This window comes from Nerophis ophidion, linkage group LG11 (genome assembly GCF_033978795.1).
Source record: "Nerophis ophidion isolate RoL-2023_Sa linkage group LG11, RoL_Noph_v1.0, whole genome shotgun sequence".
Lineage (NCBI taxonomy): Eukaryota > Metazoa > Chordata > Actinopteri > Syngnathiformes > Syngnathidae > Nerophis > Nerophis ophidion.
In genome coordinates this window covers 34,918,405-34,941,977 of record NC_084621.1, presented here as the reverse complement: position 1 = coordinate 34,941,977, position 23,573 = coordinate 34,918,405, and the positions used below count along the sequence as shown (strand labels likewise).

At 40.2% G+C, this 23,573-nt stretch overlaps 1 protein-coding gene across 1 annotated transcript in view; it reads right to left on the bottom strand.

Moving 5' to 3' along the window:
- tbrg4 (transforming growth factor beta regulator 4) overlaps positions 1 to 19,491 on the bottom strand; it is a 22,515-nt gene extending 3,024 nt beyond the window's left edge. The window contains exons 1-8 of the mRNA XM_061915725.1: positions 19,279 to 19,491; positions 16,159 to 16,646; positions 11,644 to 11,964; positions 5,241 to 5,415; positions 4,702 to 4,859; positions 4,482 to 4,592; positions 2,370 to 2,514; positions 2,043 to 2,294 (exon numbers count right to left, since the gene is read on the bottom strand). Of these exons, the coding sequence (XP_061771709.1) occupies positions 2,043 to 2,294; positions 2,370 to 2,514; positions 4,482 to 4,592; positions 4,702 to 4,859; positions 5,241 to 5,415; positions 11,644 to 11,964; positions 16,159 to 16,569 (1,573 nt within the window). The 5' untranslated portion in view covers positions 16,570 to 16,646; positions 19,279 to 19,491. The remainder of the gene's footprint in view (positions 1 to 2,042; positions 2,295 to 2,369; positions 2,515 to 4,481; positions 4,593 to 4,701; positions 4,860 to 5,240; positions 5,416 to 11,643; positions 11,965 to 16,158; positions 16,647 to 19,278) is intronic.
- Between the last annotated feature and the right edge of the window lie 4,082 nt (positions 19,492 to 23,573).

Genomic DNA, 23,573 nt, shown 5'->3' with positions numbered 1-23,573 from the left:
TCTAGAAGCCGTAAGTAAGAGGGTGGGATATAAGGCTTTAAATACATTGAAAAATTAGCACACTCTAGCCATCTGTGTACAAGTTGCACACATCCCTTTTAAGTCTCTTCTCCAATAATGCGGGGGTGAAGGGGAACATGCTTTATTAGTATCTTGCTTCAAACAGCTGTGCACTACAACATTATTTTTTCATTTAATTTTCATTAATCCTGACTTCCTCATTTGGATTAAAAAAATACAGCAAATGTTTTTAGTTATTTTTGTTATGTAGGTTAAAGTGTTATAGTGAGTTAATGTTGCTGAAAAATCTATACTAATTATTATTAGAGATGTCCAATAATGGCTTTTTTGCCGATATCCGGTATTGTCCAACTCTTAATTACCGTTTTTGATATCAACCGATAGGTAGGTAGGTAGGTAGGTCTTTATTGTTTTTGCAACAAGTACAATGAAACTTTGTTTTCAGCACAAACCTGTTCAAGATTAGACAAACAGTGTACAGGTTTACAGAACAAGAATGCTGATGGGTCGCCATAAGGCGCCCCGTAAAAGATGGGAAAAAGGTAAACGCTGGGGAAGGATGAGTAAAAAGATACAATCCAGACTGGGCTCCTAAGGGGGGCCAGTCTGGAGTGGGAAAAAACCTCCATAGCAAACTCACATATACATATTACAACATACATCTTGAGATATCTAGCAACAGAGGAAAGGTAGTTCAAGGTCATGGTGGTGGGTCGCAGCTCTCTGGCGCTGACCATCCATTCATCACCACTATGGGATTTGCGTCGAGGGCGTTGGATTGGGGGACAGGAGGGTGTATGTGTGGCGTATATTTTTTTGTGGATGTGTGTGTGTGTGTGTGTGTGTGTGTATAAGCCCATAGTGTGTCTCTGTTCGCAGCCTTGATGTATTTGCCGTCCCTAGTCTAAAGTTCACAACAACAGGTGTGTGTCTATGAGAGAAAAAAAAGGGAGTTTGTTGTGTCTTCCTGCAGTGATCTTCGAGAGAGTCTCGAAGCCAGGGAAAAAAATCCAAGTTAAAATGATTTGTATGCGAGTGAAAATAAAATTTGGTTTTCACTCTAAATTGTATATGACTGGTCCTCAAAAACTGCGGTGTAGACAGTCCGATGTAATCCACAGTTCTTCCCGCATCTTCCAATCATTTGTGGCAGCTTTGGGGTACTTTGAAGACTGCCATCAACTTCCAATTTGTCAACAAACCAGAGCAACGCTTACTCCAATCAGCAGATGTCCTGTTGTCATAATTCCGAATAGGTAGATATCTTCACGTCCTCGACAGAAAAGGGTCGCCAGGCACGCGGCCCTCCTTCTTCTCCCAAGAGTCTGTCGTGTGTCCAGCAACAATCGCTTCGTCACGACAGCAGGTTCCCCCAAACCCAAGATCTTGTCAATTTTGTTGAGGCCAGTTAAATAGTTCCAATGTTTAGATTTGGAGAGCAGTGCAAAATTGGCAACAAAAGAGTTAAGACAAAACAAAACAAAGAAGCAAGCAGGAGAGATAAGGGAAAGGAAAGGGGAGCGTCCACCTTCAAAGAGTGCCAGAGAGAAACAGATACCGATATATACAATCAAATATAATACCGATATATACAATCAAATATAATATCTCTGATAAAAATTTTACTTTTTCAAACCGATACAGTTAATTTCCGATATTACATTTTAAAGCATTTATCGTCCGATAATATCGGCAGCCCGGTATTATCGGACATCTCTGATAATTATTTATTTAGTTGATCTATTTTTCAGTATCAAATGGTTCAAGTCAGTCAAACATTTTTTTCGGATAAATATATATTTTTTTTAATTCAGAAAAATTGATGCCCTTTTTTTCTGTTAGACTAAAAAAACAATGCTAAAAGTTCTTCTTTATTGTAATCTATATTTAGATTTTTTCCCCCTTTATGTTAATAAGGGGGTGGGGGGGATTAACATTAAATAATTAAGAAGCACTAATTTAGGTCAATATAGTGCACAGTGTTGTGGGATAATATCTAATGACATGCAGGGTCTCCTTACCAATAGTCCACCCATATACAGTGTTGACTCCAATGCGATACAGCTCCGCCCTCCCATCCACCAAAGTGTGCAAAGCCTCTCTGAGGCTGCTCTGCAATGAGGAAGGGGAGGAGCTGCTGGCTGTATGAGGCACAGCGTTCATGATGGATGAGGTTCCTGCAGTCTCTGGTGATTCAGGATGTTCCAAGTGCAGCGTGGCAGCGAGGTGGAGGAGTTTTAGTCGGTAGTTCTCCGCTCGATGAAGACTGCCCTCTGCAGGGGGGTTATGAGAATTTGATTTAAGATTTACAGTAATAGACACCGCTCAAGTTTTAATGTGATTTTGACCTGAGAGTGTTGCAGCATGATCCCGCTGCAAGAGCGGGGTGAGATAGTGAGGCCTGACTTGCTGTAGCACACACAACGACCATGCGACATCTGTCCTAAGGAAAGGTTCCAGGCCTGAGAGGGAGCTCTCCAGTACAGGATGCACCTAAAAACAACATTATTTCAACCAAAATCCACATTCAGAATCATGATCTGTGGAAAACTACAACATGTAGAAGTTTCTGACCTACTTTAGTACCAGTTTTTCCCATTCATTCATTTACTTTACCACAAGGAATACATTTAATATTTTAAATATATATATATATATATATATATATATATATATATACACACACACACACACACACATAAACAAAGCCCGTTTCCATATGAGTTGGGAAATTGTGTTATATTCAATTGAATTGACTGCAAAGACAAGATATTTAAAGTTCGAACTGAGAAACTTATTTTTTTTTTTGCAAATAATCATTGCCAAAAATGTTGGCACAGGGGCATTTTTACCACTGTGTTACATGTCCTTTCCTTTTAACAACACTCAGTAAACGTTTGGGAACTAAGGAGACCAATTTTTGAAGCTTTTCAGGTGGAATTATTTCACATTCTTGCTTGATGTACAGCTTAAGTTGTTCCTAAGTCCAGGGTCTGCGTTTTGTATTTTACGCTTCATAATGCGACACACATTTTCAATGGGAGACCGGTCTGGGCTTAGGGCAGGCCAATGTAGTACCCACACTCTTTTACTATGAAGCCACGCTGTTGTAACACAAGGCTTGGCATTGTCTTGCTGAAATAAGCAGGGGCGTCCATGATAACGTTGCTCGGATGGCAACATATGTTGTTCCAAAACCTCTATGAGCCTTTCAGCATTAATGGTGACTTCACAGGTGTGTAAGTGACCCATGCCTTGGGCACTAATGCACCCCCATACCATCACAGATGCTGGCTTTTGAACTTTGCGCCTATAACAATCCGGATTGTTCTTTTCCTCTTTGTTCTGATGGACACAACGTCCACAGTTTCCAAAAACAATTTGAAATTTGGACTCGTCAGACCACAGAACACTTTTACACTTTGCATCAGTCCATCTAGATGAGCTCGGGCCCAGCGAAGCCGGCGGCGTTTCTGGGTGTTGATATGTGGCTTTTGCTTTGCACAGAAGAGTTTTAACTTGCACTTACAGACGTAGCAATGAACTGTAGAAACACACAGTGGTTTTTTGAAGTGTTCCTGACCCAATGTGGTAATATCCTTTACACACTGATGTTGGTTTTTGATGTACAGCTGCTTTCATCTTTCCTCTATCATAACTAGTCTCCTAGTCCCTCCCATTGAAAAACATCCCCACAGCATGGGGCTGCCACTACCATGCTTCACTGTTGGGATGGTATTGGCCTGGTAATGAGTGGTGCCTGGTTTTCTCCAAACATTATGCCTGGCATTCACACCAAAATGTTCAATCTTTGCTTCATCAAACCAGAAAATTTTGTTTCTCATGGTCTGAGAGTCTTTTAGGTGCATTTTAGCTCACTTTTATGAAGGAATGGCTTCTGTCTGGCTACTATACCATACAGGACTTATTGGTGGATTGCTGCAGAGATGGTCGTCTTATTGTAAGGTTCTTCTCTCTCCACAGAAGAATGATGTAGCTCTGACAGACTGACTATCGGGTTCTTGGTCACCTCCCTATCTAGAGCCTCTCTTCCCTGATCGTTCAGTTTTGCGTATATTTTTGTTTAGAGATTTGTGACTCGTGACAATCCTGTCTCGGAGGTGTATAGACAATTCATTTGAATTTATGCTTGGTTTGTGCTCTGCCATGCATTGTCAAGTGCGAGACCTTATATATAGACAGGTTTGTGCTGACTTTTGAACTTCATCGCAAAGGCTGTGAATACTTATGTACGTGTGATTTCTTGGTTGGTTTTTCTATTAATTTGCAAAAATCTCTAATAAAAAACAACAACTTTTTCACATTGCCATAATGGAGTATTAGGTGTAGAATTTTGAGAACATTTTGGAATTGGCTCTAACATAACAAAAGGTGCAAAACGTGAAGCGCTGTGAATATTTTCCGGATGCCCTGTATATGCACACCCTTCATGTTGGTACCTTGCCAAAGAACTGTTCTCCTTTGGAAGACTTGAAGTCCAGTCTGGCAAACGTCATGAGCAGGTTGCACAGCTGAGGAATGCTGTACTTCTTACTGTGCTCCATGTAGTGCTGGTAAGGTGAAAAGAAAAAAACCAATCTCAGTTTAGTTTCACTATCAAGCATGTCGACAACACTGACGATTTGTGTGTCTGTGTGGGACGTAGAAGCACTCACTCACCTCTACAAAGGCCTCAAAGAGCGGGACATGAAGCCATTTGAGGAAGCCCAAGGACTTTGCAAAGCGGGTGACATCACTTGAAGTTAGTTGAGAGACTTTGGGCATCAACTCGGCAGCCAATCGCTGAAGTACTTGAGGCTGGTGGAAACTCAACTTCCCTAGAGGTACACAAATCATGCTTAAAAACACACATACATGACTTGATGTCATTCCTATCATTTTAATGTGTAATGTGAACGTAATTTTATGCGTAACTTTGTTCCCTTTTGGCCAGGACTCCATTGATAAAGAGGTTTTTAATCTCAATGGGATTTTTTTTCCTGGTTAAACAAATGTAAAATAAAAAGTTGAAAAAACATTAATTGCGAGATAAACAGACATGCTTTAACAGTCTAAAATAGAAGATCCATAAAAAAATCAAAATAAAAAAATATTACAAACCGCTCAGTATGATGCAGTTCAGTGGTACACCAAACTACAACTTCAAAAATGAATAAGAATATTTATTTAATGAATGCAGAGTGTGAGTGTTATAGTACCGTATGAAAAGCCCATGTCCAGTATTAGTTGAGTGCTGAATTCAGATGGCGGCCTCTGTAGGAGGTGGAAGGACAAAGCCCGGAGAAGGGGCACAGATCTGCGGCCCATGGCAGCTAAAGACACGCACACCTTGCGAATTTCTTCCGCCGTAAAACTTTCAGCAAGCGCTAAAGCCTACCAGGACAAAAATTTGCAGAATAATTAGCATAAAGTGGGTGAAAGCATCTATTAAAATATGTATTTTTAATTCATTGCTATTATTGTGTTTTTGTTTTAGAGCATTGTATGTTTGGCATTTTTTCCCCATTAAAAAAAAAAATGCTGTATGAATTTTTACTATTGACTTAACAGCAGCGAGTACTAGACTTGTTTCATGGGTAAGAACTTTTGTTAAATAAGTAGAAAAATACAATTATTATTAAGCAATTTAATTAAAATAATGAATACGTAGAGGCGCACTCCAAATTATTTGTAATTTAAATTTTTCAAAATGGTGCAAAGAGCCCAATTTAAATGGAAAGTTTAATACTTTGGAGTGCAACTAATTATTGTTAATCAGTCATGATTCCTTAAGGGCTAGGTCTTTATTTGTACAAATGCAGGTTTGTAATATTTGTGACCTTTGTGTATATATATATATATATATATATATATATATATATATATATATATATACAAACCCCGTTTCCATATATGTTGGGAAATTGTGTTAGATGTAAATATAAACGGAATACAATGATTTGCAAATCATTTTCAACCCATATTCAGTTGAATATGCTACAAAGACAACATATTTGATGTTCAAACTGATAAAGGTTTTTTTTTTGCAAATAATCATTAACTTTAGAATTTGATGCCAGCAACACGTGACAAAGAATTTGGGAAAAGTGGCAATAAATACTGATAAAGTTGAGAAATGTTCATCAAACACTTATTTGGAACATCCCACAGGTGTGCAGGCTAATTGGGAACAGGTGGGTGCCATGATTGGGTATAAAAGCAGCTTCCATGAAATGCTAAGTAATTCACAAACAAGGATAGGGCGAGGGTCACCACTTTGTAAGCAAATTGTCGAACAGTTTTAGAACAACATTTCTCAACCAGCTATTGCAAGGAATTTAGGGATTTTACCATCTACGGTCCGTAAAATCATCAAAAGGTTCAGAGAATCTGGAGAAATCACTGCACGTAAGCGATGATATAACAGACCTTTGATCCCTTCAGGCAGTACTGTATCAAAAACCGACATCAGTGTGTAAAGGGTATCACCACATGGGCTCAGGAACACTTCACAAAACCACTGTCAGTAACAACAGTTGGTCGCCACATCTGTAAGTGCAAGTTAAAACTCTACTATGCAAAGCGAAAGCCATTTATCAAAAAAACCCAGGAATGCTGCCGGCTTCGCTGGGCCCAAGTTCATTTAAGATGGACTGATGCAAAGTGGAAAAGTGTTCTGTGGTCTAACGAGTCCACAGCTCAAATTATATTTGGAAACTGTGGACGTCGTGTCCTCCGGAACAAAGAGGAAAATAACCATCCGGATTGTTATAGGCGCAAAGTACAAAAGCTAGCACCTGTGATGGTATGGGGGTGTATTAGTGCCCAAGGCATGGGTAACTTACACATCTGTGAAGGCACCATTAATACTGAATGGTCCATACAGGTTTTGGAGCAACATATGTTGTCATCCAAGCAACGTTATCATGGATGCCTCTGCTTATTTCAGCAAAACAATGCCAGGCCACGTGTTACAACAGCGTGGCTTCGTAGTAAGAGTGTGGGTAGTTTCCTGGCCCGTCAACAGTCCAAACATGTCTCCCATCAAAAATGTATGGCGTGTTATGAAGCGTAAAATACGACGACAAGACCCCGGACTGTTGAACAACTTAAAGGCCTCCTGAAACCCACTACTACCGACCACGCAGTCTGATAGTTTATATATCAATGATGAAATCTTAACATTGCAACACATGCCAATACGGCCGGTTTAGTTTACTAAATTACAATTTTACATTTCCCGCGGAGTTTCCTGTTGAAAACGTCGTGGGATGATGATGCATATGATGACACGTATGATGACGCTTGTTTGTGACGTTATTGGTTGGAGGGGACATTTTAGCCCAGCACCACACACAGCTAAAAGTTGTCTCTTTTCATCGCAAAATTACACAGTATTTTGGACATCTGTGTTGCTGAATCTTTTGCAATGTGTTCAATTAATAATGGAGAAGTCAAAGTAGAAAGGTGGAGGTGGAAAGCTTTTAGCCTTTAGCCACACAAACACATGGTGTTTCCTTGTTTAAAATTCCCAGAGGTGAAACTTTAGTATGGATCAGAGCGGTCAACATGGATCCCGACTACATGTCGACCGGCAGTTTTCGGTGAGAAAATTGTGGAAATAAGTCGCCTCTTACCGGAGATCAGTGGAGCTTCTGTCGTGTTGCAGCTGCCGTGACTTCCCTCAGAGACTGGCGTCAACACACCCGTGGACACACCCCTCCGAAAATCAGGTACTATTTAACTCACTAAAACACTAGCAACACATTAGAAAGATAAGGGATTTCCCAGAATTATCCTAGTAAATGTGTCTAAAAACATCTGAATCGCTCCCAATGCAATCGCCTTTTTTTTTTTTTTTTACTTTTTTTTTCATTCTAGTCCGTCACTCTAAATTTCCTCATCCACGAATCTTTCATTCTGGCTCTAATTAATGGGGAAATTGTCGCTTTCTCGGTCCGAATAGCCCTTGCTGCTAGAGGCTCACATTATAAACAATGTGAGAATGTGAGGAGCCCTACAACCAGTGACGTCACGTGCACATCGTCTGCTACTTCTGGTAAAGGCAAGGCTTTTTTATTAGCGACCAAAAGTTGCGAACTTTATCGTCGATGTTCTCTACTAAATCCTTTCAGCAAAAATATGGCAATATCGCGAAATGATCAAGTATGACACATAGAATGTACCTGCTATCCCTGTTTGGATAAGAAAATCTCATTTCAGTAGGCATTTAACATTGCAACACATGCCAATACGGCCGGATTAGTTTACTAAATTACAATTTTAAATTTCCCTCTGGGTTTCTTGTTGAAAACGTTGCGGAATGATGACGCGTATGATGACGCGTGTTTGTGACGTCTCGGGTTGTAGCGGACATATTAGCCCGGCACCTCTTACGGTTAAAAGTCGTCTATTTTCATCGCATAATTACACAGTAATTTAGACATCTGTGTTGCTGAATCTTTTGCAATTTGTTCAATTAATAATGGAAACGTCAAATAAGAATGCTGTTGGTGGAAAGCGGTGGATTGCAGCTGCCTTTAGCACCGAAACACAGCCGGTGTTTCTTTGTTTGTTGTGAAGTTTTAACACAGAGCAGTCAAGCGAACATGTTTTTCTCCGTCAACCAGCAAGTTTTTGGATGGGAAAATTGAGATATAAGATCAGCTCTTACCGGAGACTTCAGTGGATTATGGGACCTCCTCCTGTAACTGTCAAAAAGGCAGCTGTGATCTTGGCTACTCGGCTTCTCTCAGAGACACTGGCGTTCACCGCAGCCATCCGACTTTCAGGTATGACTTTAAAATCTCACTGAAATACTATTAACACAATAAGCAGATAAGTGATTTTCCAGAATTATCCTAGTAAATGTGTCTTATTACATCTGAAACGCTCTCAATGCCGCCGTCCGGAGCCGTCGCTTTTTCTTTTTTTTTTGCTTCACTCGAACTTTCCTTATCCACAAATCTTTCATCCTAGCTAAAATTGATGGGGAAATTGTCGCTTTCTCGGTCCGAATAGCTCTTGCTGCTTGAGGCTATGATAATAAACAATGTGAGGAGCTCTACAACCCGTGACGTCACACGCACATCGTCTGCTGCTTCCGGTTAAGGCAAGGCTTTTAAAATTAGCGACCAAAAGTTGCGAACTTTATCGTCGATGTTCTCTACCAAATCCTTTCAGCAAAAATATGGCAATATCGCGAAATGATCAAGTATGACACATAGAATGGACCTGCTATCCCCGTTTCAGTAGGCCTTTAAGCTGTACATGAAGCAAGAATGGTAAAGAATTCCACTTTCAAAGCTTCAACGATTAGTTTCCTCAGTTCCCAAACGTTTATTGAGTGTTGTTAAAAGAAAAGGTGATGTAACACAGTGGTGAACACGCCCTTTACCAACTACTTTGGCACGTGTTGCAGCCATGAAATTCTAAGTTAATCATTATTTGCAAAAAAAAATCAGTTTAAGAGTTTGAACATCAAATATCTTGTCTATGTAGTACATTCAATTGAATATGGGTTGAAAAGGATTTGCAAATCATTGTATTCCGTTTATATTTACATCTAACACAATTTCCCAACTCATATGGAAACGGAGTTTGTATACCCATCCATCCATTTTCTACCGCTTATTCCCCTTTGGGGTCGCTGGCGCCTATCTCAGCTACAATCGGGCGGAAGGTGGGGTACACCCTGGACAAGTCGCCACCTCATCGCAGGGCCAACACAGATAGACAGACAACATTCACACTCACATTCTTATATATATATATATATATATATATATATATATATATATATATATATATATATATATATATATATATTAATTACTAATAAGTAGGGGTGTAACGGTACGTGTATTTGTATTGAACCGTTTCAGTACGGGGTTTCGGTTCGGCTCGCGGGCATACCGAACGAATTTGTAAGCTAAAGTCTTCACAAGCTGCTCTGCTTTTTGCCTCTGTCTCAGCAGCAGGTACTGTACCACCCACACAACCATCTGATTGGTTACATACAAAGCCAATCAGCAGTGCGTATTCAGAGCTTGTTTATGCTTCAGCGTCGAGCAGATATTCGTTTAGCATGGGAGCAGCGGACAGCGTACTCTCCCCAAATTATAAAAAACACCTCCCAGTCACAACTATTCTAAACATCACTATAAGCCCGTTGACCTTCTAGAAACTCAAACTGCAGCTCAGCTCGCTCGCAGTTCTGGCTTGAGGTGAAGGCTAATTAGCTTTTAGCATAATGTTAGCTAATTTTGCTGTGTGTGTGTGTGTGTGTGTGTGTGTGTGTGTGTGTGTGTGTGTGTGTGTGTGTGTGTGTGTGTGTGTGTGCGTGTTAGGGGCAGCAAAGCCCTGTCTGTATGTTATTTCATTGAAATCCATGGTGTTCAGGGATGAATAGTCTCTACTATTGCTATTTTACTATTTTTTCAGCTATAGTTACATTATTCATTAGTAATGTAGCAGCCTAGTTTTGAATGGCAGGGTCCCTGCTATCACATGTTAATAAAAATATAACGTTTACATAATAAAAGTCAACTACAGGCTTCCCAAATGCTGTAATAAATTAAGCATGATGAGTTGACTTGAAACTGTTCAATGTTGCATTTTTTATATGTAGAAGAAAGGTTTGTTAATTTTATTTAATCAAAGCAACAACTTGAGGCAGTTTAATGTGGATTAACGTGGGCAGAATTATTATAGTGTTCCCAATGTTAAAAGGATAAAGCCATTGTTTACAAATTTGGTAAATAAATAACCAAAAAATGTATATTTTGTTGTTTTCTTACTGTACCGAAAATGAACTGAACCATGACCTCTAAACCGAGGTACGTACCGAACCGAAATTTTTGTGTACCGTTACACCCCTACTAATAAGTAAAGAAGAGCAGGCACCGGCTCACATATTCTCATAATTTCTGTAACATCCAGGAAGAAATTATGTTAGCCAGCTTGAATAATATCTCCACTAAGAGCTAGGTGAAGGAGCCCAGAATTGTTTTATCTAAATGTTTGCAATATTTTAGGCATCCTTACAAGTAAACCTTACAATGTATTAAATCGATAAACTGCAATAAAATTGAGTAGACAGCGAGTTATTGAGATATTTCCCATATTTTTACCAATTTTCAGGAGATTTTCCATATTTTTAAATGCACAAAACACAAAATAAAGGTGTTTGTGAAATCCCCTGATAATGTTTGCTGCTAAACTAACAACTTTAGTGTCCCTTCCTGTCTGACGTTTCCTAAAAAATAATGTTGAACAAAACAACTTAAAGCCTTGTCCAGCTGTTCACTGATGTATACTATTTATGTTTAAATAACTTAAACTGCAAATGAATATCGGCTGCAAATATTAGTTTTCGGCCTCCTTGACTACTAATAATCGGTCAATGTATACGTATACAACATGTAATTGAATAAACAAGTTGTATTGTAGTGTTATTTACTGATGAGTATACTAAATCCACCTAAAAGCTTTTTGTCCAACACATGGCTGCTTTATTTTTCCTAATGCCTATTTAGTCTCCAATTAACCTAACAAGCATGCTTTGACCTGCTCGAGTATTTATCGTGAAAGTGATCACGTGACAAACAACACAACTTGTACCGTGTCTTCTAGTCTGTCCATCAACGTCGGCGACATGTGTTGTCCTTTGGCGATTAGCATGCTGACAGTTTTGGCATCAGAGATTTCCGTCCATCGCAGTTCCAGCTGTTTCAGCACAGCGTTCACTGTCGCCACATCCTGCCGCAATGTCTGGTTGGTGCCCCAGTACGCCAGGAAGGCTAGCTGCTTGGGGGTTAGCCGACGGAGTCGCCACATGACCTCGGTTTGGATAGATTTAAACACTGGATCCGTGTTGGGGAGGCCGATAACCCACATAGCTCGCAAGATGGACACCAAAGTGTTGTTCCACACTGCTGGTATCTGGAAGAAAAACAACTGTTTATGAGTAATTGCAACTTTGACAAGGGCTGCACGATGGATCAACATGGAGGTTTTAGTTAGTGCGATTATGTAACTGCAAAATAATGAGGGTTTTTTTTCTCCACCGTCACCGGCATCTGGGTGACGGACGTGTTCGCCAATCAAAATTGTTAAATAGGGATGTGCGAGTCATGAACAAATCGTTCAAAACCTGCAAGTTTTTTACTGAATCAGCACTCATGGGTTGTTGTCGCCAATAACTCGGTCAGTGACTCGTCCTTGCCATGCTAGATAAGGGAATAAACCATGTAATAACTAATGGATTATGCATCTGTTAAACTAACAGTTTTTACAAATGTATTAGCCCCATAGACACAGCAAGGAAGATGTTTCTTGCCTCAAATCAACTCTGCTTTCCACTTAGTTTCCAGGGTTTCCCGCAGCACTTTGTGTTTAAGGTGGCCGCCTTAACAACAAATTCACCGCCTAAACTAAAGTCTTAACAAGCTGATCTGCTTAGTTCTGCCTCTGTCAGTATGTCTCTGCAGCACCCAACATTGTCCCACCCACAGAACCATCTGATTGGTTACACGCAGAGCGGTAACAGCCAATCAACAGTGCGTATTCAGAGTGCATGTAGTCGGTGCTTCTTCGGTGGATTGAGCAGAAAAGTGAGCATAATGCAGCGGACTCTTCCCAAATTATAATAAGCACCTCCCAGTTAACTACAAGTAACATCACCATGAGCCTGTTGATTTTCTAGAAACATAAGCCACAGCTCAGCGCAATCGCGTTCTTTGAGGTGAAGGCTAATTAGCTTTTAGCGTAACGTTAGCTCACTGTATGGTGTTTGCGTGTGCGTGCATGCGACATGCGTGTGTTACAGACAGCAACGCCCTGTCTGTTAAATGAAGAGTTTCCTGAAGCTGTCTCTGATAGTTGATATAATAATGAAACTTTATCATAAAGCCGAATGAACTCCATGGTGTTCAGGGATGAATATTCTCTCCTCTTGCTATTGTACTATTTTTTCAGCTATAATTACATTTATCATAATGTAGCAGCTTAGTTTTGAATGACAGGGTCCCTGCTATCACATGTTGATAAAAACATAACATTTACATAATAAAAATCAACTACAGGCTTCCCAAATGCTGTAATTAATTAAGCATGATGAGTTGATCATATGTCAGCATGTAGCCCCACTTTTAACTCTTTTTTTTTTTTTCAAACACTTACTTACAGTAAGTCATTAATTTGACTTTGTAAGTCATTTTTTTAGTATCTCAGGTAACTAGGACTGTTTTGTTTTTACTTTACGGAAATATATCGAGATATATATCGTGTATCGCCATTCAGCAAATGGAGCGGAAAACACAACCAATAGTTGAAGGTTTCTTTACGCGACGAAGCCGGCCTATGTGACCACAGCTTGTATAGTCTATCGCCCCTCAGGCTGTGGTGGCAGCGACGAGGTGGAGACGTGGTGGCAACATGCCTAGTTACACTGATCCTCACACCCACCCACGCCCTTCCTAAGTCCCCTCCCCCTGGAGAGTCACCACCTTAAGTAACATATTTTCTGGGGGAAACACTGATTTCCAATAAGTTATTTTATATAATAATGCACAATTAAATCTTATTGTAATGTCGTACTATTATTTGGTTTTTTTTTTTCATTTCGTTTTTGTTTTGTCCAGAGTCCACTTGTGAGCATTCCCTGCGGTATACGCCACCTTTTCACGAGCAAGAGGCGCTGTTGCACCACTTCTGCCATCACATATAGACAAAATGGTATTTATCCCAATATGGCAGTATAGCGAGCTCATTCAATTTGCAAATTTGGCATTAATACTATTAGTGGATACATGAGGAGCCCACAGGCAAAGAGAGAGACATGAAGCGTGGTTGGCAAAAACTACAACACCTGTTGCGGTGGATATAATAAGTAATAAAGGTAGCAGTTTATCAAGATGAAGATAATTTATCTTTATTTTTTGTCCCAATTGTAGAATCAGTATTGTTGCCTCTAAAGTTGTGCAGCATTAACTTTAGCGGGTTTTATTAAATCCTGGTGCTTGTTACATTATGTGCAAGTCCCCTCATATAAATAAGCAATGGGACGGATGACAGCGAGACTTTTGCAGTGGCCAATCATGTGCAACGTTCAGCACACGTGCTCTGTGCTTAGTGAATCGAGTGGCGGCGAGCCTTCGCGTGCAGTAACCATGCGCAAGCTTTTGTGCATTTGCTTTGTGATGAGTGACTCAAGTGAATTGATTCACTTTTGTGAGTGAAATCCAGGTACCCGAGCCAGTAAAAAGAATCACATTTACCAGCGAGACCGCACAAGCAGGAAGAACGTACAGACTGACAGCCTGGCGACTCGCCTGGGGGAAGTTCCACAATGGAACAAAAATTAGGAGGATAAAATATGATTACAAAGCCCAATGTCCTCCTGTGGGAATATGTCAGCTTGACATCAAATGGGAAATGTGCGCCCATCAACACGGATGAACAAGTGAGACTGCAGTGATCACGTGATGGCAATAAACACGAAGACAACGTTCGACCTAGTTTTTACCATTGGAAAAAAATGCACTTTAAGATAGATGTTCAATATTTATCCATCCATCCATCCATTTTTCTACTGCTTGTCCCCTTTGGGGTCACGGAGGTGTATTTATTTTGGTAAAATGTTTGCTTACAGAAATGACAGTCTATTTAATTGTTTGTTTGTTTATAAATTTAGGATAACAAAGTTATTTATCTTCCAAATACAGTACAATGTAGGGCTGGGCGATATATCGATATACACAATATATCGCGGGTTTGTCTATGTGCAATATAGAAAATAACTATATTGTGATATTCGAGTTTACGTTCTCACGCAGTTGTTTTTGGCTGCGGGCATTACACTACAGGCTCTTCTCACTCCTTCTTGTGTCTCCTTCTCACAGAATGTAAGCGCACCTTCTTACATACGTCACATATGTCACGTTTACGCCACATACGTATACGCCCTCGCGGAGCAGAGAGGTAGCAGCATGGGTAACGTTAGCTAGTGGAGCCGTGCGAGTGGTAATACGAAAGAAAGAAGGTGCCAATCTGGTAACAAATGAAGGAATAATTAATTCCCAAGAAAAGCAGCAAGGGGTCCATCATCTGGCGGTGGTTCGGCTTAAAGCGGGAATATGTCGAATAGACAACTTTAATTTGTCAAGTGTGGGGCACAAGCGTTGCTACCAAAAGTAGCATTACTGCTGATATGAAGCATAATTTGAAAAGTAACCTCCTAACAACTGTTTAATAAATACAGTTTTCGGTCAATTGACTTAGTTGTGATTTCCTTATCTGCATGAAAGTTTAAAATGAGTATATATCAATGCAGTATGAAGAAGAATGTTTTAATGTTGACACATAGAATCATCATACTGCTGTGATTATATGCATCAAGTGTTAATTCAAGGCTAAGGCAAAATATCGAGATATATTTATCGTGTTTCGCGACATGGCCTAAAAATATCGAGATATTAAAAAAAGGCCATGGTTGACAATTTTACAGTAATGAGAAATAAAATGATGCCACCCGAACGCCTCCCTAGGGAGGTGTTTCAGGCACGTCTGAGGCCACGGGGAAGACCAAGGACACGTTGGGAAGACTATGTCTCCAGGCAATGCCTCAGGATCCCCCCAGAGGGAGCTGGACGAAATGGCTGGGGAGAGGGAAGTCTGGGTTTCCCTGCGTAGGCTGCTGCCCCCGCGACCCGGCCTCGGATAAGCGGAAGAAGATGGATGTATGGAGAAATAGAAGTCTATGTCCTTTTAAATGGTGACTTGCATTATTATTATAGATTATGATTACAATACATTATATACGCAGTTTAGATTTTATAAATCATTTCTTCACTTGAAGAGCATGATGTAGACAAAAGCTCTGAATCCGTCTGCATAAAGCCAGATATTTAAATTATAAGTAAGTTATTGCATATTGTTCTGTGTGACAACTTGAGACATGGATATGTTGACTGACAGTCTAAAAGTAACACTTGTAATTTTATGTATAAAATATAAAAATTGTAATTTTAATCCCAATCGCATTTTTGGAGGGAAAAATCGCGATTAGGTTTTTCTCCAAATCGTGCAGCCCCTTGCTTTGACCTTATATTACTGCACACATTGCATCATCCTCACGTGTTTGTTTATAGTATTCATCATGTCCTGCAGCCTCGAGTCCATCGCAGATGAAGTGTTTGGCTGAAACTTCTCATTTGTCTTCTGCTTCAACTTAGTCCACATCAACAGTGTCCTGGCAGCTTGATTGGCATCCCCTCGATGCTGTTTCCAGGCTTTCAGGATTTCCTCCGGCACAGTTGCATTGTCCACAGTCTCATCCAGCTTCGTGCGGAACGGCCCACCTGTAAAGCCCTCGTCTTTCTCCATCACACCGCCCTTGCAAAACGATCTCTCAGAGACCAAAGCACAGCACTGAGTCCCATACAGGCCGATCATCCTGTTTGCCGATGGAGGCTGGCGGGCAGCTGGAGCCTGAGTGGTGACCCTGAAGAGGAGGCGGGCATACCTGCCCAGGAAACGAGCGGCCATCAGGCTGAAGGTGGGAGGCAGCAGGTAGGAGAATGTTCTCACTATTCAGCAGCACCAGGTACCATTCCCCTTTAAACCTGAGGTGACAATACACAATCATTACGACAATGTAACATTACAGACTGCAGAACCATCCCTAAATGCAGAGCCGGCCCAAGGCATAAGCGAACTAAGCGCTTGCTTAGAGCCCCGCGGCCACCAGGGGGCCCCCAATAGCAATTTACAAAAAATTCTTATTTTTTATTTTTTGCATGTACGAGTCTGACTGAACTCTAGACCAGAACTCCCTAAAGCACAGATGACCCCCTTTGAATTGCTCACATACCTCTCTCAAAATGAGATCTGTGAGTTGTACCCAAATCTTTGGGTAGCTCTGCGGATAACCTGCACTCTTCCTGTGACAGTTGCATCTGCAGAGCGGAGCTTTTCTAAGCTCAAATTAATAAAAAACTACTTGAGATCTTCCATGGCTGAAGAAAGACTGAGTGGACTGGCAGTGATTAGTATTAATAACAAAGTCGGCCATCAGATTTTTTTACAGTGATGTCATGAATGACTTTGCCTCCAGAAAAGCCAGGAAGCACAGGTTTTAAGGAGTGGGTGGAGTGGTGTGGGTGGTGAAGAACAGAGGAACAAAACTGTGATGTGATGGTGAAATGTGTGAATTAAGGTAGTTTATTTTGATTTTTTTCCCCAAAAATGTTTTGCACATCGTTATGTACATTTACATAGTTTTAATATGTATTAACTTTATATTTGTTTATAAACCGTTATGTTACCTTGTTTCTGGTAACTCTGTTCATTAATATTATTTAAGTATTTGCTTGATATTTAATTTAATTATGTTGGTTTTTGTACAATTGAATTTGTTCCTTTTTATATATATTTAAGTGATTTTATTGTTGCACTTTATTGTTTTTCTTGCACTATGAAATATTTTTGCACATTGCTGTTTCAGGTTTTTGTTACCAAAAATAATAAAGTGATTCAGAATCAGCTTTATTGTCCAGTTATGTTTAACACACATGGAATTTAACTTCAGTAGACTGCGCTCTCTTTGTACAAAGTAAACATTAAAGGCCTACTGAAACCCACTACTACCCACCACGCAGTCTGATAGTTTATATATCAATGATGAAATATTAACATTGCAACACATCCCAATACGACTTTTTTAGTTTACTAAATTACAATTTTAAATTTCCCGGGAGTTTTGTATTAAAAACGTTGTGTAATGATGACTTGTACGCAAGACGTCACGCGTTTTTAGGAAGTATGAGCGTTACGCACACACAGCTAAATGTCGTCTGCTTTAACGGCATAATTACACAGTATTTTGGACATCTGTGTTGCTGAATCTTTTGCAATTTGTTCAATTAATATTGGAGAAGTCACAGTAGAAAGATGGAGTTGGGAAGCTTTAGCCTTTAGCCACACAAACACACGGTGATTCCTTGTTTAAAATCCCGGAGGTGAAAATTTACCATGGATCAGAGCGCCGTCAAGCGAACATGGACCCAGACCAAATGTCAACCAGCAGGTTTCGGTGAGAAAATTGTGGTTAAAAAGTCGCATCTTACGGAGAAAAGCTGAGCTTGTGCCGTCCATGAAACTGCCGTCGACCTCCCTGAGACATTTGCGTCAAGATACCCGTGGATGTACACCTCCGACGATCAGGTACTATTAAACTCACTAAAACACTAGCAACACAATAGAAAGATAAGGGATTTCCCAGAATTATCCTAGTAAATGTGTTTAAAAACATCGGAATCCGTCCCAATGCAATCGCGTTTTTGTTTTTTAACTCGTTTTTTTTTTTTTTTTCCTAGTCCGTCGCTATCAATATCCTCAAACACAAATCTTTCATCCTCGCTCAAATTAATGGGGAAATTGTCGTTTTCTCAGTCTGAATAGCACTTTTTGTTGGCGCCTCCCATTAAAATCAATGTGAATACGTGAGGAGCCCCCACACTTGCGACGTCATCGTCTACGACTTCCGGTAGAGGCAGGGCTTTTCTCTTAACACCGACAGTTGCGAACTTTATCATCAAAAATATGGCAATATAGCGAAATGATCAAGTATGACACATATAATGGACCTGCAATCCCCGTTTAAATAAGAAGATCTCATTTCAGTAGGCCTTTAAATATGAACAATTAACTAAAAATATAAACTAGTAATTAAAGACTAATATGTACAAGACTGATGAGACAAGATAACACTTTTACTGTAAATACAAAGCTTTATCACTTGGACTGTTCAACCCCAGAACACTCTTGTAGCTACATTTTAAGATTAGGGACCATATGTGGCACTCTGGACACCATCCGTTCATTCATTGGTATTATGTATGTTCTTAACTGGGCCACCCTCATATCTTTATAAATGACATGTCTTTTGTAAAGATATGCCAGGCTGACAATAGGATCATGTAAACAACACTGCCAGAGCCGCAACGAGTTTATAGTAGTTGTGTGAATGATCAACAATCAATATTATTGGCAGAAATAGAGGGCCCCAAAATCAAATTTTGCTTAGGGCCCCGTGGAGGCTTGGGCCGGCACTGCCTAAATGTCAACATTAACTCTTAGTTGGCTTGACAACCATTGTAATTATCAATACATTTAACGCGTCTTGTGTCATTTTGATGTGGTTTTCCCAAGTAGGCGCAGCTGCGGGGCGGCTGTCACGTTACTTGAAATGCTGACCTTGTCGCGGAGAGGAGGTGCTCTCAAATCCGCACTTTGGCCTTCTCTCAGGAATCTTTGCAAACAGCAGTCGCCGGCTATGAGTCGTCGGAATAACGCAGAAGTCATTCATAAAATGAATGACATAGTTTAAAAAAATCGCTTCGCATGGACAGTGTGGCTGGAGGAGGCTGTCGCACAGGAATGACGGTGAAGGGGAAGCGTTACGTCATCTTCATGCCTTCGTGTAGTTTCGGCGGACAAAAATAATCTTTCAATTTTTTTTTCGGTCAGATATTTTGACGTTTTTATTTTTAAAATAATATATGTTTATGTAACCTATTTTTATGGTTTTGCTTCTTTGTGATGTTAAGTTCCTGTTATACAGTATATGCCTTGAGGTCTTATTTTGAAGGTAAAAAGAACGGAAATTATGTCATCTTGGCGTGGAGGGGAGTTTTTGTGTGGGTGTTTGTAGCAGTTGAGTGACTTTGATTGATTGATACTTTTATTAGTAGATCGCACAGTACAGTACATATTCCGTACAATTGACCACTAAATGGTAACACCCGAATAAGTTTTTCAACTTGTTTAAGTGGGCTTCACGGTGGCAGAGGGGTTAGTGCGTCTGCCTCACAATACGAAGGTCCTGCAGTCCTGGGTTCAAATCCAGGCTCGGGATCTTTCTGTGTGGAGTTTGCATGTTCTCCCCGTGAATGCGTGGGTTCCCTCCGGGTACTCCGGCTTCCTCCCACTTCCTAAGACATGCACCTGGGGATAGGTTGATTGACAACACTAAATTGGCCCTAGTGTGTGAATGTGAGTGTGAATGTTGTCTGTCTATCTGTGTTGGCCCTGCGATGAGGTGGCGACTTGTCCAGGGTGTACCCCGCCTTCCGCCCGATTGTAGCTGAGATAGGCGCCAGCGCCCCCCGCGACCCCGAAAGGGAATAAGCGGTAGAAAATGGATGGATGGATGGAACTTGTTTAAGTCGGGGTCCACGTTAATCAATTCATGGTACAAATATATACTATCAACATAATACAGTCATCACACAAGTTAATCATCATAGTATGTACATTGAATTATTTACAATCCGGGGGGTGGGATGAGGAGCTTTGGTTGATATCAGAACTTCAGTCATCAACAATTGCATCAACAGAGAAATGTGGACATTGAAACAGTGTAGGTCTTATTTAGTAGGATATGTACAGCCAGCAGAGAACATAGTGAGTTCAGATAGCATAAGAACAAGTATATACATTAGAAGTACATTTGAGTTGTTTATAATCCGGGGAGATGGGATGTGAATGGAGGAGGGTATTAGTAAAGTGTTGAAGTTGCCTGGAGGTGTTGTTTTAGAGCGGTTTTGAAGGAATATAGGGATGCACTTACTTTTACACCTGTTGGGAGTGCATTCCACATTGATGTGGCATAGAAAGAGAATGAGTTAAGACCTTTGTTAGATCGAAATCTGGGTTTAACGTGGTTTGTGGAGCTCCCCCTGGTGTTGTGGTTATGGCGGTCATTTTACGTTAAGGAAGTAGTTGGACATGTACTTCGGTATCAGGGAGGTGTAGCAGATTTTATAGACTAGGCTCAGTGCAAGTTGTTTTACTCTGTCCTCCACCCTGAGCCAGCCCACTTTGGAGAAGTGGGTTGGATTGAGGTGTGATCTGGGGTGGAGGTCTAAAAGTAACCGGATTAGCTTATTCTGGGATGTTTGGAGTCTAGATTTGAGGGTTTTGGAGGTGCTGGGGTACCAGGAGGTGCAAGCGTAATCGAAGAAGGGTTGAATGAGAGTTCCCGCTAGAATCTTCAAGGTGCTTTTGTTGACCAGAGAGGAGATTCTGTAGAGGAATCTCGTTCTTTGGTTGACCTTTTTGATCACCTTGGTTGCCATTTTATCACAGGAAAGATTAGCCTCTAGAATGGAACCTAGGTAGGTGATCTCATCCTTCCTGGTGATAACAATGTCACCCACTTTTATAGTAAAGTCACTGACCTTCTTAAGTTTGATATGGGACCCAAATAGGATGGATTCCGTTTTACCTAAGTGTATGGATAGCTTGTTGTCAGCGAGCCAGGTGCAAATATTGAGGAGTTCAGCACTGAGGATTTGTTCCACCTGAGACTTGTCCTTGCCGGATACCAGCAGGGCCGAATCATCCGCATACAGGAACAATTCACAGTGGCATGCTGATGGCATGTCATTTACGTATATTAGGAACAGTAAAGGTCCTAGTATACTGCCTTGGGGGACTCCACAGCTTACTGAGAGGGGAGGGGACACGGTGCCGTTCACCTCTACCACCTGTTTCCTACCCTCCAAGTAAGATTGCATCCAGCTCGATGAGGTTTTATCGAATCCGATTGCTCTGAGCTTATCCAACAGTATAGCGTGGTTGACGGTGTCAAAGGCCTTCTGAATGTCCAGCATGACCATGCCGCAGTATTTGCCCGCGTCCACCTCAAGTTTGATGTGGTCGGTCAGATAGAGAAGGCATGTGTCAGTGGAGTGGTTAGTTCTGAAGCCGGATTGGAATTTGTACATTAGTTTATTAGTAGCAAGGTATCTATCAACCTGTTCATAAACTATTTTCTCCATTACTTTCGAAATGGAACTGAGAATAGAAACAGGTCGGTAGTTACCAGGTTCTAATTTGCTTCCTTTTTTATAAAGGGGGTTTACTCTTGCTATCTTGAAATCCTTGGGTACTTGGCCTTGTTTGATTGAGAGGTTTATTATATGAGTGATTATTGGGGCAATGGTGGTGGCAGAGTCCTTGAGGAATCTGGAGGTGATATTGTCAAGGCCGGTGGCCTTGTTTGGGTGGAGCGCGCTCAATTTATTAAGCACCTCGTTAGCTGAGACCATTTCTAATTTAAAATTGTTGTTGACTACTCCTTGCTTTCTGTAGAAGGCTTTAATGTGTTCTACACCAAAGCGACCAGAATGTTGGGATAGCTTGTTAACGAGAGTTGTGGCTATGTTGGTGAAAAAGATGTTAGACTGGTTGGGGGACGCTGGGCTCTATATCTGAGCCTATGACATTCACGTGTGTAGTTTTCTCTAAAAATAGGTTACATTTATAATATGCGTATATAAATAATATTAATACAATAGGCTGACCGTGACTGCTATTCTTCTTCTGCACATGGCTGGTTGACTGACTAGCATATGGTTCATACCACCACCTCCTGTTGGACTGGAGTATTGCAGTCGAGGGTTGGTGACTGGGGGAATTATCCATCCATCCATCCATCCATTTACTACCGCTTGTCCCTGAATTATATTTTGATAAAATACATTTGCTGTGCTATGTTTAACTTATATAATGTATTAATATAAATACTTCAATACATTTATTGTATGATGTTGTAAATAAATAACTATTCAAAACTAAAGAACGCTGTTTTTTACTTATAATTTCAAATATACTTTGGCAAAAGACAACAACAGTTAATGAACAATGTTTAGACCAAGACAATTTTATTGTAGAAAAGTGCACATTTCCGGCGCAACTTATGGAATTAAAAATAATTCTGGTATAAAACAAAGCTTTAATCTTTTTTTGCCCCCATCTTCTTTCTACATGTGTGATCTTTAAGGTTCATGGAAACCATTTTTATTTTTTTAACTTATACAGTGAAATAATTTAGCATTGTTAGTTTATGTATAAATACTTTAATACATTAGCTACCAGCTTTAAGGCCTTTTTGTGTCAAATTATGATAGTTTATGTATGTTGTAAATAAATAACTATTCTGAACTAAAGAATGCTGTTTTTTTAACTATAAATGTAAAAACACTTTGGCAAAACATAATAAAAGTGAGTGAACAATATTTTGACCAAGACAATTTTATCGTAGAAAAGTGCACATTTCTGAGGCAATTATTGAACTAAAAATGTTTCTGGTATAAAAGTGAAGTTAATTCTATTTATATAGCGCTTTTCTCTAGTGACTCAAAGCGCTTTACATAGTGAAAAGCATTCATCTTTTTCTTTTCTCCGATCTTTCCGTTAGTGTGATATTCAAGGTTCATGGAAACCATATTAAATTCTGTTTTTAACTTATAAAGTGTAATAATTTAGCATTGTTAGCTTATGTATACATACTTTCATACATTAGCTACCAGCTTTAAGGCTTTTTTGTGTCAAATGATATTTTAGGTATAATGTTGTAAATAAATTGTGACGATTTGCTGGCATTGTGGCGTGGTTTGCGTTGTCCCGTGGGTGCAGCGAAGATGGACACAGCGTAAAGGTAGGAATAATAATTTATTATACAATAAAACAAACTATAAACAAAG